At 34.8% G+C, this 17,747-nt stretch overlaps 1 protein-coding gene across 1 annotated transcript; it reads left to right on the forward strand.

Annotated features, from left to right (window-relative positions):
* Positions 1 to 2,560: 2,560 nt before the first annotated feature.
* On the forward strand, positions 2,561 to 5,978 carry LOC145003483 (luminal-binding protein 5-like). Its single transcript, XM_078962609.1, has 6 exons — positions 2,561 to 2,703; positions 3,470 to 3,737; positions 3,824 to 4,038; positions 4,130 to 4,852; positions 4,946 to 5,183; positions 5,267 to 5,978. Exons 1-6 carry the CDS (start codon positions 2,664 to 2,666, stop codon positions 5,766 to 5,768), a joined length of 1,986 nt encoding a protein of 661 aa, XP_078818735.1. The 5' UTR covers positions 2,561 to 2,663; the 3' UTR covers positions 5,769 to 5,978.
* Positions 5,979 to 17,747: the final 11,769 nt, after the last annotated feature.

Genomic DNA, 17,747 nt, shown 5'->3' on the forward strand with positions numbered 1-17,747 from the left:
CATGAATTTTATGGATGTTACAAATAATGAACACAAAAAATGTATAATGTCACCACCACATATTTCTTATTAAATTAACCAAACTACATCTAAAATACTATTCAAACTAAATCATATAATTACAAATCAACTTGTGATCAACATCATCACATGTACTTGTTTGCTTGTGACATGGCTTCAATAACGATTGTCTGCATTGCGTTTTTTTGACATTAACAAACCTAGATGATGCCTATGGCCTTATGATACATTGGTGGGTCGATCCAACCAATAAAATGGGTAGCTATAATTGATTTTCAACATGTGCATAAATATTAAACATGGTTGAGGCTCGTACAATATCTGAGAATGATCCAGATCGTCTACAACAACAAATCATCACTTTGCACTCGATGCATGTCAAATTGACTAAGAAAAACCCATACAAAGACGAAAGAAGAAGAAAGCCTATATGTAACATTGACGAGAGAGATATTCCTTTTGTGTAAAAGAGTTTAAATCCCCTAAATAGATTTATAATGTGTGATTATATATATATATATATATATATATATATATATATATATATATATATATAATTATTCAAGTTTTAAATTTATAAAACCAATTTTATTCGCAACCAAACTAACACACACACTATACAATGAACCTAATCGTACAACAATTTAGTTGTGGTAAGATCAACTATCGAACACTTGGGGAACGACAGTGAACAAATATTAGGATGTTTGATTATAAGTTAAGCTAAACACATGAAACAGTAAAAAGAGGTTTTTGATGGTTAAATCTCAATCAAATCAACAAATAAACTAGCTATATTAACTGAATTGAAACAAATCACTTTGGATATTTTGATTCAAACTGGATTTCATCTCAAAATACTGGCTAACTGCTAAGTTCCATGAATATTTATTTATTATTCAACAATTCCTAATATGACCAGTATCATGATTATATTTATTAATCCTTTGATTTTAACAAAACTATTAACTCAGTGATCAAGTCAACAAATAATCATGCAAATCAGTGTTTAGTTCGAATTATGCAAAACTTGAATTATAAATTGATACTAATGTTCATGATACAAATTATATACATGAATGGTTATTATATATAAGCTCACACATTAAAGTTATCAAATTTTCTATTTAACCCCAAGTTTATGGTCAAAATTCTAATCATAAAAATCTAATGATCATAAATTCATATGATTCAAGCACATCAAGTTAAAATGATCATCTAATCCCAATAACACTAAAACATAAACATAAAAGATTAAAACTTTAACACATGATGATCTTTTATCAAGAAAGCATAATAAAACAAATAAGAATAAATAATCCGATTAGCAAATTAAAGTATAATCTCAATGATTGATCTAGTCTAAAACAAAGCAATAGGGTTTTGAAGTCCTAAATAAGAAAGTAAAATATATGAAAATCATAACGAAATGTTGATTGTGGTAAACCGAATTATTCCCGACATGAATTAACTCTCTAATCTTTCAGATCTTCGCTCCAAATCAGCTTAACGACTCATCCGACCACCTTCTAGACCCTCAAAACGGCTTCTATGAGGTTTATTTTTGTAGGGAACAAATTAGGGTCGAAGATATATCATTAAGTATCATATATCTTAAATTTTAATATTCTAATCAAATATATTAAAACAATGACCTAAAATACATATAGTTTAATAAGACCATATCAATTTACACTTGATAGGTAAAAAGACAAAGACATAATTACCCTTAGTGTGCCAACCACCAAGTATATCGATGAGGCTAGCGGCCCATTTCTAACGTTGTTTGGTAGACAAACTAGTCTTATAAGAAAATCCCACCTTAAGGACTACTCTTGCAAGAAAAAAATGTATTTAGGGAGTGTTTGGCTTAGTCTTTTACATCCAAAAATCCTTTTTAGAAAAGAAAAAAAAGCAAAAGATGTTTGATAAACTAGTTTTAAAAAGCTACTTTTGGAGTTTTATACAAAGAAAATCAACTTTTTGGAAAAATTAGAAAATCCTGATTTTTTGTAACTTTTCCAAAAAGAACTTTTAGACTTTAAGAAGCTAAGTCAAACACCCCCTTAACTTATCTGGTTTGACATACATTAAGGACCATTTATGTAAATTAGTCAAAATATAATTACATGTGATTGGACCTTTTTATTTTTTTTTCTTAAAGTTCCCTAATACAACACAAACATATGGTAGTCACTTTAAACTGTGATATTATGTAGTTCACTAGTTTGGTTAAAAAAAACAAAGATAATATAACTAATACATCACAAACATATACTTGAAGGAATTAAACTACAATACCCGAAACTCCAGGGACCTCATTTATCAACTAACAAATAATTGCATAAGGAGGCGACACAACACGAGATCCATCCCTATTGGCTACAACACCCATACTTGAAATTTGATTGGTCCACGTCATCATCGATGACATGAAATCGAGTGTCTTCGCGAGAGACCCGAACAAATTCAACGCGCTACTATGTAAGCGTATGTACACCACGCGCGCTTTTATGTATATAAATTCCCTCCCGCACAGATCTGAATTGTAAAAAAGAAACCTTCCATTTCAAAGCTCAAAACCCTTTCCATTACGCCGATTATCAAAAGAGCATAGAAGCTAGAGAGCAGAGTGGTGAAGCATGGGTCGCTCCGGCATCGTGCTAGCGATCGTCTTAATTGGTAATGTTTTCAGATCTTGACTTGTTATGTTGCTACTGTTTTTTGATATTGTGTATGAAACTATGAATCTAGTATATATGTGACTAATGTAGTTTTAGTTTTGATTTGCATCTTTGTTTGTTTGTTGTGACATCGTTTGTAGTTTCAGTGTGGTTTGGATTCTGTTTTTGAGATCTGAGAAAAGTTCGGGGGTTTTCCTTTAGAATATGTTTGAATTTCAGCTCGTATTGATGTTTACATTTGTTGATTAGTGTTGTTTTTTGTGTTATTAATATTAAGTAGATAAATCATTTTGTGATCGTAAAAGAGAGTCTTTCTACTCGAGTGTTTAATGTCGATATAGAGATTAGCGATTGACATTTCTCAATTACTATGAATTTTGATCGTTTCTTTTAATTATTTTTTGGTTTAATTCAATTTCTATACACTGATCTGAATTATACGCGGCCCTAAACCTAGAGTTGTTGAGGTGACTTTGGATACACAGGGGCCAGCCACGTGTCACATTCTAACAACTCATTCCTGTAAATTGTTAGATGAAATTTTGAATCAATTGATATCCTCTGGAATCGGAGCAAATTACAATTGGCATGCTTTTACAACCAATACAAGTTTTTACAATAATTAGGGTAGTATGTCCTGGTTAATTTCGAATTGATTGTCTCATGCCTTAGCAATTAACATCATATTTCCTTTCATGTTTTGGATTCTCGATAACAAATGAAAGATTGAGTTATATTAATATACTAACCTTAATGTGTTACAGGTTGTCTATCTGCAATTTCCATTGCAAAAGAAGAAGCCAACAAGTTAGGAACTGTTATTGGGATCGATCTTGGAACTACGTACTCGTGTGTTGGTGTTTACAAGAATGGGCATGTCGAAATCATAGCCAATGACCAAGGAAACCGTATCACTCCATCATGGGTGGCTTTCACAGACTCCGAGAGGTTGATCGGTGAAGCAGCAAAGAATCAGGCACCTATAAACGCAGAGAGAACCATCTTTGATGTCAAGAGACTCATCGGGAGAAAGTATGAAATTTTCCAATCTGCTTGTTGTTTAGATATCTGAAATCATGTTTCTTCCCAATGTTGAGCAATTTATGTTTGTTCGACAGGTTTGAGGACAAAGAAGTCCAGAGGGATATGAAACTCGTCCCCTACAAACTGGTGAACAAAGATGGAAAGCCGTACATCCAAGTTAAACTTTCCGGTGGGGAAACAAAAGTTTTCAGTCCTGAAGAGATCAGCGCCATGATTCTAACCAAAATGAAGGAGACAGCCGAAGCATTCTTGGGAAAGAAGATCAAGGACGCAGTTGTCACAGTTCCAGGTTAGTAAAACAACAGAATTTACTTTTGTATCCTTGAAGAATGATGTCCTTCGAATTGTTTCTTTACTCCTTCGGTTCTTCCTTCCTACAGCATACTTCAACGACGCCCAAAGACAGGCAACCAAGGACGCCGGTGTGATTGCTGGTTTGAACGTTGCCAGAATCATCAACGAACCCACAGCTGCTGCCATCGCATATGGTCTTGACAAGAAAGGAGGAGAAAAGAACATTCTGGTATTCGACCTCGGTGGTGGAACCTTCGATGTCAGTATCTTAACCATCGACAATGGCGTTTTTGAGGTTCTTTCAACAAACGGTGACACCCATCTCGGAGGTGAAGACTTTGACCAAAGGATCATGGAGTACTTCATCAAGCTAATCAAGAAGAAGCATGGGAAAGACATCAGTAAAGACAACAGAGCTCTTGGAAAGCTAAGAAGGGAAGCCGAGCGAGCCAAAAGAGCCTTGAGTAGCCAACATCAAGTCCGAGTCGAGATTGAATCGCTTTTTGACGGTGTAGATTTCTCAGAGCCGTTGACCAGAGCCAGATTCGAAGAACTCAACAACGACTTGTTCAGAAAGACCATGGGACCCGTCAAGAAGGCCATGGACGACGCCGGTTTACAGAAAAGCCAAATTGACGAAATTGTCCTCGTCGGTGGAAGTACCAGAATCCCAAAAGTCCAACAGCTTCTAAAAGATTACTTCGATGGAAAGGAACCAAACAAAGGTGTGAACCCCGATGAGGCCGTCGCTTTTGGCGCCGCCGTACAGGGAGGTATTTTGAGCGGTGAAGGTGGTGACGAAACTAAAGGTAATCCCGTAATTCAATTCTTTACTTATTATTATTATGTATTAAAAATAAAATTATATTCTGACAAATAAATATAAATATATATGGTACTAGATATTCTTCTTTTGGACGTGGCACCTCTTACTCTCGGAATCGAAACCGTTGGGGGAGTGATGACGAAACTGATCCCAAGAAACACAGTCATTCCGACTAAGAAATCACAAGTCTTCACAACTTATCAAGATCAACAAACTGTCGTCTCCATTAAAGTCTACGAAGGTGAAAGAAGTATGACAAAAGATTGTAGACTTCTCGGAACATTCGATCTCTCCGGAATCCCACCGGCTCCAAGGTTGGTGACCTGTTTGTCAATATTTTTGTTTTCCAGGGGCTAAACTTAAACTTAAAACTAAACATAATTGATTGTATTTTCAGGGGAACACCACAAATTGAAGTGACATTTGAGGTGGACGCGAATGGTATATTGAACGTGAAGGCGGAGGACAAGGCTTCTGGTAAATCGGAGAAGATAACAATTACAAATGAGAAGGGGAGATTGAGTCAGGAGGAGATTGAACGGATGGTTAGGGAGGCAGAGGAGTTTGCAGAAGAAGACAAAAAGGTGAAGGAAAAGATTGACGCCAGAAATGCCCTTGAGACTTATGTCTACAACATGAAGAATCAAATTGGTGATAAGGATAAATTGGCGGATAAGCTTGAGAGTGATGAGAAGGAGAAGATTGAGTCGGCAACAAAGGAGGCGCTTGAGTGGTTGGATGAGAATCAGTCGGCTGAGAAGGAGGAGTATGATGAGAAGTTGAAGGAAGTCGAGGCTGTTTGTAATCCTATTATTACAGCTGTTTATCAGAGATCCGGTGGGGCTCCAGGTGGTGGAGCGGATTCAACGGAAGATGATGATGAACATGATGAACTTTAGGTTGTTTTTTTTTTTTTTTTTTTTTTTTTTTGGGGATGGAAAAGATAGAGAGAAGATGATAGGGTTACTTAGTAGTATAATTTTGGTTTATATGAAAGTTGAGGTCTTGTGCTTCACTTGGATTATTATTTTTTGTTTTTGTTAAAAAGTGAAGGAACTTTTGGATTTGTATCATTGACGCTTAAAAAACTTGGTTTATGTTTACTGCTATTTTTAGCACACTAGATTTGGTTGAACTTATGTCATCTGATTATTTTGTGGTAAAATACATAAAATTGTATTTCTGTAATGCAAGTCTCAAATCAAGTTTTAATTTGAGTAAGCTCGCTATGACCAAATACACTCTATAAAGCTCACTATGCAAAAATACTGTATGAGAATTCTTTAAAATGTTTGTGATACCATGACGTGTACAGGAGATATGGAAGAAATTTGAGGAAAGATATCTTGCATTGTTGTGTAGTGGCAAATATGGAAATACTATTTTAAATATTTCCTCTCATGGCCCATGGTGTGTACTATGTGGGGTAGATATGGGAGAAACTTAAACTATTCTTCACATAGTGTAGGTGCAAATATAGGAAACATTGTTAGAAAAATTATTTACATGTTTGAAATTTTCTTATTGAAGTAAACAAAGAAGATAAAATGCACTAAAACGAAAAATCCCTAATGCATCAAACAAATCAAAAATCCAAATCACGAGAACAATATTAGTTCAAGCGGAATAGGATTGAAATATCAAACCACAATCAGTCACATGCAATGAAAAATACAAAACAAAAAGTAAATCAAAGAGGCATAGAGATTTATGTGGAAAAACCCAAATTGAAAAAAAAAAATAAAATAAAAAAAAATAAAGGGGAGGAGAAAATAGAGAACCAATCCACTAAAATGTTTGTTTATAAAGCTTGATCAAAGATATTATAATGAACTAATGATTTGGTGATAAAATGGTTGAAAACCTAGAAAATGATGATCCTAAAAGGGGGAAGAAGAATAAGTCTTCAAAACTCTCTCTCTCTCTCTCTCACTAAATTTGCCTCTCTGTCTCTCTCACAAAATTTGCATTCATTGATGTTAAAAGTGAAAATGTTTTACCAATTTGGCTAATTTGATCCTTCAAGGATGAAACATTTGCATTTCAGGAACATATCATTTTTTTTAAACATGAAACACTCATTTTAGACCTAGTGCCTTTTTTAGACATGGATTTGCTGGAAAGACAAAATAGTCCTTAAACTAAGCAGAACTTGTCAATTCTGGAAGACATATTTCCACAATCTCCACATTGACTTCAAAATAGACAAAATGAGAATTGTAAAAATGCTTAACCATCAGACAAGAAAACCAACAATTCATCAAACTCCAAAAAACCATGTTGACACGATGTTGTGGGCGTATTAAGCAAATAAATTAATCACTGCTAGTTGCACTAATGGATAACACATGGAAGCAGGATCAAATCATTAAGGACACAGCTTGACGGTCAATGCCTTTTTGCATCAGGCACATACTAGTCAGTAAACATAAAATATGAAAACGGAATTTTTATTATTAACTAAAACTAAAATTATAGTGAAAATAAACTAAATGAAATTCAGTAATAAAAATGTTCAGTTCTGTTGTGACTTTCCTAATCATGCAATCAACCCAGATTTGGTTATTCATAATGTGTTCTATCTAAATTGGTATCGAGAAAAACTAACAGGTTCTAGTATAATCTCTTTTATCTAATTAGTTAACCAAAATCTTTGAATTAACACTAACTTTTTACTTTTCAATTAAACAAGCTCTTAATTAAATCAGAAAAGCAGCTTTATGATCTGTGCAAAATTCCCATATATATCCAATACTTATCACAAGCTCAGAAGTGTAAAGATATGATTTTTACAGTTTATATCAGAGTTAAATCACTAATACAGAATCTATCTGATACTTGTTACTTATTACCACTTGATAAGAACAATTACATAAATTAACTGATTAAATGGAATGATAAAACCATAGCTGGGTGATCAGACTAACAAGAACTAAAATCAAATGTTTATTAAGCTCACAACTGAAAAATCTACATAGAAACACAAATCAAAAACCAGATCTAAAAACTAATCACATGAAAAGCACTAGACAAATGCAGAACTAAAAACTAGGGTTTTAGCAAGACATGGCTAAAAACGAATCTAAACTAGTAAAAAATACATTAACTGATTAATCTTGCTAAAATAAATATATAAGATGATTCACAACCTTTAGATCTTCAGAAAGTGTTGAAAAGTGTTAGAAATCACATTCAAAAGGTTATTTCGTCGCCTGGAACCGTCTAACCTTTGAATTTGATCATGAATGTCATATTTATACACAAGACAGAAGCTTTCGGAACAAGTTGGTAGAAAATGCAATTGCAGATATCAGATATGCGATCGCAGAAATAGTGATTTTTTTCCATATTTGCAACTAAATGAAGTACGATGTTATTTCTGAATTTTTTGGAGTCGCGTAAGAAAAATGCAATCGCAGAAATTATATATGCAATCGCAGAAATTGATTTTTTTTCTCCAAATGGTATTTTATGACCTTACATGTAACATTCATCATCCAGGTAATTTACGATTTTGACCTTTATATATGAAATTTGTTGCAAAATTGGTCTCAAGTAGCATTTAAGTGAAAAGTGTGGATCACTAACGTATGCTGGGCGTACTCTCATGTATGTTGGGCGTATGTGGCTGATGCCAAAACCCTAATTTTTAGGTTTTGAGCCCTATTTAAGCATCATTATCTCATTGAGACCCATCCTTTCATCAGCCTTCATTGCCCACTTCGTTCTTTACAAACCCTAATCCATTTTGTGTGCATCTTGGAGCCTTAGTGTGTTTTTTTGGTGTTCTTGAAGGAGGGAGATCAAAATGAAATCATCCTAGAAGCTCAAAGCATTTTGGACCCAGAAGTGTTTCACCCTCAGGTATCTTTTGGAGGTATAAAGTCTGAAACTTGACGAGTTAATTGATGAGATCTTGTTAGCCTTGTATTTATACTCATTTTGGTCCCATAAGCTTGGTGTTCATCAATATGGATTTCTCATAATAAAACAGTCGTCCTTTTAGACTTTTTTAGGCGTTAGGAACCATAAAATGTGATCTTGACGCTTCTACTCCTTCCGTGCAAGAGTTGTGATGTCTTAATAGATCATTGAGTTAAGGTTTTAGCTTTTGGGCTTTGTCTAGCCATGGAAAGTCATAAAGGTGGAAAATTTATGACTTAAGACGATGATGTGAGTCTACATCTAAGTTAGGAAGGAAAGGACTTAATGAATAATCTCTTATAATGAAGTTTGGATTAAGACATAGTACGTTGGGCGTACCAATAAGTATGCTGCATGTACTGATTTCGAGCCCCATGGTTTTGGGTGGTTTGTGTTTACGCCTAGCGTAACAGCTGAGTACGTGGGACGTACTTAGCCAACTTGACTTTCACTTGATTCTTGACTTAGTTGCACGTCTAGGCATGACACATTCTAAACATTGTAGCTAGAGGCTAAGTTATAACCTACTAGAAACTTGGAAACATTTAGAAAATGGTCTTGTGCTTTCAGTAGTACGGGCCCATACTACCTTCCACACCTACTCGTATTTGTCTCAACGATCGTGACAACTGCCCAAAAAAAAATACGAAAACTAGGATACGCATACATCCTATCCCCACCCCCTCCAGAGTGGCTAAACACCCTCCTCTAACTAGCTACTCACGTAAATGCTCATCCATCCATGAAACTTCCACCAACCCTGTAGTACTCGCATAGCTAATCATATATAACATTGGATCCTATAGAAAACCGAATACTTGATTCAACCCTGAGCCCTTCATCAATCAAGAAAAGGAAATAAGGATAAATCAAACATTCTTAGGCTATAGAATCTTAGTTATGTACAACTATGAGGCATACACTAAGCCACTACAATAATGATGTCAATTCCATACGAGAAATAACCCTAGGCTATCAGGCATCATGTATCAGACAATTCTATCATGCAATTCCTAAAGATCCCTAGCCTATCACTAGCATGTTGTTCTACCATAAATATCATATGGAAAAACGGTATGGTAACTTGGGGTATACTTTCTGGCTTCGACTGATTGTACACATCACATCCTTCCTTGGTTACTTTTGAAAACAATTTTAAAAATCATTTTTAAAACGTTTGCAGTTCCTTAGTTTGAGTATGGATTCATACGAATGTTCCTCTAATTCGCTCAAACCAAGGCTCTGATACCAACTTGTAACGTCTAAAAAACCACAACCAATTTAAAATTTTAAAAAACAACCTATTTACTCAAAAAGTGTTTACATAACCATTGTTTCCAAAAACATTATTTAAAATCAAAGTCTCCTAAGATCCAACAACATAAAACCAATGATGTGTATGGTTACGCCTTCACCTTGTCACGGTCCTCAGAAGTACATGAAACAAAACTACAAATGTAAGCCGATGCTTAGTGAGTTTCCCCCAAAGTACCACCACATAAACATAACAACAACAACATGTATACAGAGCCTTCAACATGAATGGACTGCTTCACCAGGCATTCAACCTATCTGGACCACTCTCTGGGCCTTCGGTCTGACTAGTCTGCCTCACAGGCCTTCAGTGTATCCGGATCACCGTGGGTGTCTTAGCCTTTAGTCTCAGCTGGTCCGCCTTAACCAAGTAAACCATCACATATCAACATACACCATAATAATCAATAGCTAGCAGATACAGGTAGTCATATAGATCTAACAAATCACTACAACATAGTAACATCCTATATACCAGGATACAAATCTAACAGATCGCTACAGCATAGCAACATCCTATATATCTAGATATAGATCTGACAAATCGCTACAACACAGCAACATCCTATATACGAGGATACAGATCTAACAAATTACTACAACATAGCAACATACATCAAGCCAGGATATAAATCCAATGGGCCGAACTTTGTGCCTTCGACCGGTAGTATAGTGCGGAAAACTCACCTCTCAATCTGAATGAATCTCTGCTCCGATTAATAACAATTCCCAAAATACACTTGGTCAAACTTGGTTAAAGGTCAAAGGTCAAGTTAACACCTAGCCGAGCCAACCCAGCCGAGTACATTAGGCGTACTCCTCTGTTTGCGAACGTACTCGCTGGTTGACCATGTGATAGGGCTCTGACCACGTACGTGCAACGTACCACTTAGTTAGCTTATTACATCCAGTCTTTACATCCAGATTCAGATCCAAGCCCCAAATAATATCCTTGATCGTAAAGTTTCCAATTTTATGGTCTTGCATGGCCAAAAAGTGCTTAATACTAATGTAACACCCCGACTATCAGGTATAAACTTTATAGTCTTATATTTTCATTTTAAAAGGTCTACTCGACGAGTTGGATGCCCTGACTCATCGAGTAGGACCGGATTTGACCGCGTGTCTTAAGTAACCAACTCGACAAGTTAGAGGACACGACTCGAAGATTTGGAGCTGGAGGATGAAACCCTAATTTCTAAGGTTTTGTACCCTATTTAAGGGATCATTATCCTCCCTTACAGCCTCCTTTGAGCTCAGAAACCCTAAATCGTAATCACTTTCCATATTTGTGTGTTAGTAAGCATGGAAGGAAGATCTCGGTGAGAGGAGCTTGGAGCAAGGAAAAGTTGTGGATCTAAGTTCTACTCCATTTTAGCATTACTTGAAGGTAACAAGTCGTTACCTTGAACTTCCTTCTAACTAGATCTCTTCATGCTTGAGATTAGGGCTATTTTAGCATGTTGGTGATTCATTTCGGGTAGTGGGCATGATCTGAAGTTGCAACTTCAGATCTAGACTCATCTTGGTTCTTATAGTCATAAAGCTTCGGCCTTTAGCAAGATAATACATTTTCCTCCCTTAAAACCTCTTCTTTAGCTTGACTTTGGCCCTTAGCACCTTACATGTACATAAAGTTTGCATCTTTACATAGGAAGTATGCCCTAGGAACTTAGATCTTCAATATGGAGCTTTGGGGTGGCTTATAAACATCTTAATGAGAAAGGAATGAAGGGACTCGATGAGTTGCATGGCCAACTCAGTGAGTCCAATGAAGATTAGGCTTGAGGGTTATTACATGAACTCGGTGAGTCAGCAAGACGACTCGACGAGTGAGTGAGGGTTTTCACGACAATCGGGCATGCATGAAATCGACAAGTTGCTTGGAAGGGAATATGTCACACCCCCAAACCGAAACGACGGAAATGTTTAGGGGTGGAAGACGTCATGTACAATATCACAACAATTGCATAATAGTAATCAAAGTACAACAACCATGTATTGATAAAATATAAGTTTTTACATATGTGTTCAAGTCATTGTATATATGACACCAAAATGTATATGAAAAGTTAAAATACATGAGTCTATGAACCTCCCTCTTCTCAAAAACCCGTGGATGTACCTATCTACTGATTTCTTGAGAATACAAGTAATTTTGAAAAGAGTGTCAACAATTAAGTTGGTGAGTTCATAAGCATGTTTGTAATTGAAATCTGTCGTTGTTCCTTGAAAATGTAAATATGTTTTCCCAGAAAATCCTATATTTTTTGTTGTAATGTGTTATACTCAAAACGTGTAAATGTTATTGTACTTTGAACCAGTATAATATAGTTTTAATTCACATAAAACCGTGAAAAAGTATGTTTTCTTTGTACTGGAATAGTATTTTGTATTTATACTCGCATGAAAACGGTGAGATTGTAACTGTCTGAATTCACCAACTGTACTTGTAAAATACTGTATTATAGTCTTATTATTTAATAAAACTATGTGAAGTTGTTTACCTATTCATACATTAATCGTATTGTTCAATACAGTCACACCCCCGAACCAGTCGGCGGAAACGTCTGAGGGCTTGGGTGACTTCATTCTTGTAGTATCATCACAAAGTATATAATTGGAACATAACATCATCATCATCACACATGTAATATTACAACTATCATTGGTTTACATCAAATATTGTATTTCAATATTACATGCCAAAATATTCAAAGTATGATGAAACAAAATATAACAAAATATCCATGAATTCTTTTTGCCCAGCCTATTCAATGGTTTCCCGAGAATACAAGTTAAATTAAAAGGTCAACATAAAAATGTTGGTGAGTTCATAATAATGTTTGAGAAAATGTTTTGTGTTACTTTGTAAACACCAGAAAATCCGATATTTTCTGAAAAACAGTTTGATATGTTTGTGTCCGATCTTGTATTAATGCATGTGTGTTAATGTTTGCGAGAATGTAAAGAGAATAACAAAGAGAATATAAAGAGAATGACCCTAGACAACCCGATGTTGTCTGCGAAAGAGAATGTTGGTATCTCAACACCCGAGGTTAAGTACCAGCGTGTGCATGTTACCGTGCTATCCACAACAGATGTTTTCCCGTAAATTTTATAACGTTAATTCCTCTAAGTGAGCCGTTATAACCATACTTGATAATGTCAATTTCGCCTGTCATGACGTCTATTAGAAGTCGACTTGTTTAAGGTACAGTTTGTCACCCTAGATTGGCCTAGTCTAACTGTAGTGAACAGCTCAGGTGTGGGGCGTCACCCCAGTATAGATCTATACACAAACTCACGCTCTCACTCCGGGAGACTCTGGTTATAACTACAGACTACGTTTGTACACTCATTTGGTGCCAAACGAAATGTCTCACTAGATCCTTAATCGAATTTATGCGAATAAACATATAAGGTATATTCCAAACCCAATAAACATATAAGTGGACAACTAATGCCCATTACCCATGTATATTATTTCTAGGCTTAAAAGGAATATGAAGGTATATCCTGAGCCCAATATACATGTAAAAGGGCTACTAAGGCCCATTAAACATGTATATTATTTCCAAACCCAATAAGGATGTGAATGCCGAAGTTGATCCGTGGTTTGTTACGTTGGTTGTTTAAGCTATGTTGTTTACCAAAACGACATGAAAACCCACCTTTTTATAAAAGGTTATTTTTGATCCTGAAAACCAAAAATTTACAATTGTGGTATATTTTTGGTAAAAATGACAATTTAGGACCTTTAATGACAAAATTTGCATTTAAAGCTAGTTTTTGTAAAAATAATATTTTTAACTCCCCTTTGTCAAAACTATAATTTTTGGGCTTGATTTTTATGAAAATGTGCATTCTTGGCCCATTTATAAATAATTTTATCTTTTTGGCGCAAGTTCTAACAAATTCATATTTTTAGTATTTCTTAGCAAAAATTTACATTTTTGGCACAACTATGGTGAAAATGACACTTCAGCCCTCAAAAGTTCAAAATTTTACAATTTTTGGCCCAAAGCTGTGAAAAGTCCAAATATGGCCCATTTGTGAATTTTTTTTACTTTTGTAGTCCTTGTAGGGTCACAAATGCCATAAACATCCATATTTAGCAAAAATAATCCTTTTTGAACCCCTAAAAAACCGTGAGTTACATAAAAATACCGTATTTTTGGTTATTTTGTCATTTTTGCCCCCTTATGCAAATCTCTTAGTTTTAAGTAACTTTGATGTATTTTAAAACCTTTTCTTTGCATAAAAAGTTGAAATGAGTGTTATGTTATATAAACATCATCACATTTTAGTATAACTTTACGTTCATGGAGTTTATAACACATAATCACACATATATCATGGAAAACACACAAAATCATGCATACACACATAGATTTATATATACAAAACAACGTGTATTCTCCCCCAAAACATAGTAAAAACAGAAAATAGGGGGTTTGAAATCACATTGCTTTGGAGTTTTCAGTTTTTGATGAAGGATGGATGAGATCTTGACCTTAAGCAAGCTTTCTTGAGTGGATTTCGAACTTAGGAAGTTCTAGGAAGCAAGAATCACGAAAACATGTGTTTGTAAGGATTGATTTAGCTAAAAATGAAGTAAACCAACTTGCGTTTACAATATCTTACCACAAGAGTGAAGCTTGAAGTGATCTTGGATGAAATGATCTTTTGAACACTCCTTACACCCACACGATTTTAGGGAAGATTAGGAGGATTTTTCCGGATTTAGATGGAAATGAGAGGATTGGAGATAAAATGGAAGTGTTATTGGTTGTTCTTGTCCTTGGCCGATAATAAGAAGGAGGGGGAAAAGAGGTGACGGGACTTACCTAGATGCATGAGTTTTCCATGGATACATGAGGGATATTAAGCATGGATACTCACCATGCAATGGTGAGGTGTCATCCCCGCAATTTCCCATATTATTTCCCTTCTTTTTCTTTTCTTTTTTCATGTTCATATATATATATATATATATATATATATATATATATATATATATATATATATATATATATATATATATATATATATATATATATATATATATATATATCGACAATAAGGGATAGAAGTAAAAGCAAAAGGAAAACTTGGGTTAATATTGAACATTTTCGATATAATAGGCCCAATAAGATGGTTCTCGGCCCATTGGGCCCTTTTATGGGTTTACGACCCAAAAATGGGGAAGGAATGGGGTTTATGGCCTAATAGGGCTTGTGAACCCATTTACGACCCATTAGGCCCATGATAAAAAAAATGAGTTATTTTAGGCCCAACATGACCCAAATGCTATGGTTTGATGAATGTGGGTCCAATTGAAGCCCAAATGGGTTCCTATGCCCAAAGTAATCAAATTGAGAGTTTATTGGTCCCTTAGGCCCAATAAGAGGATCTTGATCCATCCTGAGGTGAACCAGGTTATTTGGGTTTCAAACCCACAATTGAGTATTTGAGACGTATTAAGTTAGGTTTTGATTCAAATGGATGTTTTTGATTGAGCATATAATATATATCCACTTAGATTACAAGTCTTACTAGAGTTGATGTTTACATGAAAACAAAATTTCCTAGCAAAAAATGCTACTTGTGACAAATACCAAATTGTGAGTTATTATAACCATGTTTGATGACCTAAAATGGTCTGAACCCGACGTTCTTCAGGTGTCGCAATCGGTACGACATTTGTCACCTTAGGCCTGTCAGCCTAATTGTAGCGAGCGGTTAAGGTGCAAGATTGTCACTCTCATATAGATCTATATACAAGTGTCACGCTCTCCCTCCAGGAGACTCTGGTTATAATTTCAGTACTTGATTGGTACTTAGATAAGTACGTGAAGTGTGTCTCACAAATGCTATATTGATGGTTACGTGTAGAATAATGAAAAGTTACTTTGTAATAGATAAACTATTAGTATATCTCATAAATTGTATTTATTATAGTTTATATGTTTGTTTTCCATAATGTATTCTGAACTTTGAAAAGTAACATGTAAGCTCCATAAACTATACCTATTATAATTTATATGTTTGTGTTTTACTGAAATGAAAACCTTTATTTTATTAATGATTCAACAAGTTTAAAATGTAAAATCCGTGATACGGTTGTTCCATGAAATTCAATGTTTTATGTTACAACGATACTAAAATAGTTTGCAATAATTATATATTTTTGTTTAACAAGTTTAAAATCATTTTATACTTATATAAATATAATAGTTATATGATTATGATTAAATAGACAGTCGAATAAATAATTCTACTACAAGCCCACAACCAAACAAAGAATAGGAAATGGACCCAAATTATCAATTCTAAACCTGTTGAACCCTAATTATATATATATATATATATATATATATATATATATATATATAATAACAACAACAGTTAATAAAATATTAAAAACAATTAGGTATTAACATAAATTTTATTGTGATACACTTGTATCCCCCCCCCCCCCCCCCCCCTAAAATAGTGAAAAATTATGAAAATATAGGGGTATGAACTCACCTTTTGTGTGAAAACGGTTTTGCTAACGAGTAGAAAACGGTGACTTTGGGCTAGGACACGGGAAGGATATCGTATCCTAATGATTTTAATCACATAAGAAAGTGTGATTATAATGATACAAGTAATATATATGTTTGTATAACATAAGTTTTATAATTAAAACTTACCAAATCTTGTTGAAATACTGGAAGTAAAATGCTTCTTGGAAATGGAAGAAATTTGAAAGAGAAGGGGTAATCTCATTTACTGGAAATAAAAATGAGAAGAATCCCTTTTTGGTTGCTAAAATATGAAGGAAAACACGAGGCGGCGTAAGTGTTTACGGTTAGGAACTCCACCCGAGGAAGAAGGATTTCGGCCGAAAAAGGGTTAACCCACCGAGGACGGTTTGCAGTCTGAATGGATGTTTGCAGCCAAGAACAAAAGGAGCACGTTCACACGTTTTCGGTGTGGGTTGATTTCGGTCCTTACCGAAGTCTTGTTTTCGGTCCGAGAAGGGATAAGGTTGCGAGGTTTTCAGTCCTCGCAATTTACTCTTATTTTTGCAAAACTTATATAATAAAGGGTTTATATACATCAAAATTATTAATTTTAGTCTTAATAATTTGCAAATCAACAAATTTAACTTTTATTTAGCAATTTTGACTTTTGTTGACTTTTACAGATTTGAAAATAACGGGTTGCCACAGAATAAATGATCAAGTCCATATTTTTATGCCTCTAGGCACCTCAAAACATCTGAAAGGACGACTCGAATGGATTGAAGTAGCTCACACTCAAAATACCTAACTATTAGGACCAAAAGGACACAAATTTCAAGGCTAAATCTATGCTTATCTTTCATCAAGTTTAAAGCATTTTACCTCAAGGTGATATCAGATGATGATGAGATTCTAGATCCAAAGAGTCCTACTCCTCAAGATGATCTTCTCTTTTTCCTATCTCCTTCAAGGTGACCAAAACACACACTTAAAGCTCAAAATGAATCAAATATAGATTAGGGTTTTTTTTAGGAACGAGGGTAAGCTGAAGACTGAAGAAAGAGGGTGAGTTGGGGACTTAAGGATGTTTAAATAGGGTCCAAACCCTAAAAATTAGGGTTTATG

Source organism: Lactuca saligna, chromosome 6, assembly GCF_052625555.1.
Source record: "Lactuca saligna cultivar CGN05327 chromosome 6, ASM5262555v1, whole genome shotgun sequence".
NCBI classification, from domain to species: Eukaryota; Viridiplantae; Streptophyta; class Magnoliopsida; order Asterales; family Asteraceae; genus Lactuca; species Lactuca saligna.

Excerpts from the sequence above, each read along its gene's own strand:
- LOC145003483 (XM_078962609.1), top strand. The coding sequence starts at position 2,664 with ATGGGTCGCTCCGGCATCGTGCTAGCGATCGTCTTAATTG. Across the intron at positions 4,853-4,945 it reads AGGTGGTGACGAAACTAAAG|ATATTCTTCTTTTGGACGTG; the intron begins GTAATCCCGTAA and ends ATATGGTACTAG. Across the intron at positions 5,184-5,266 it reads GGAATCCCACCGGCTCCAAG|GGGAACACCACAAATTGAAG; the intron begins GTTGGTGACCTG and ends TTGTATTTTCAG.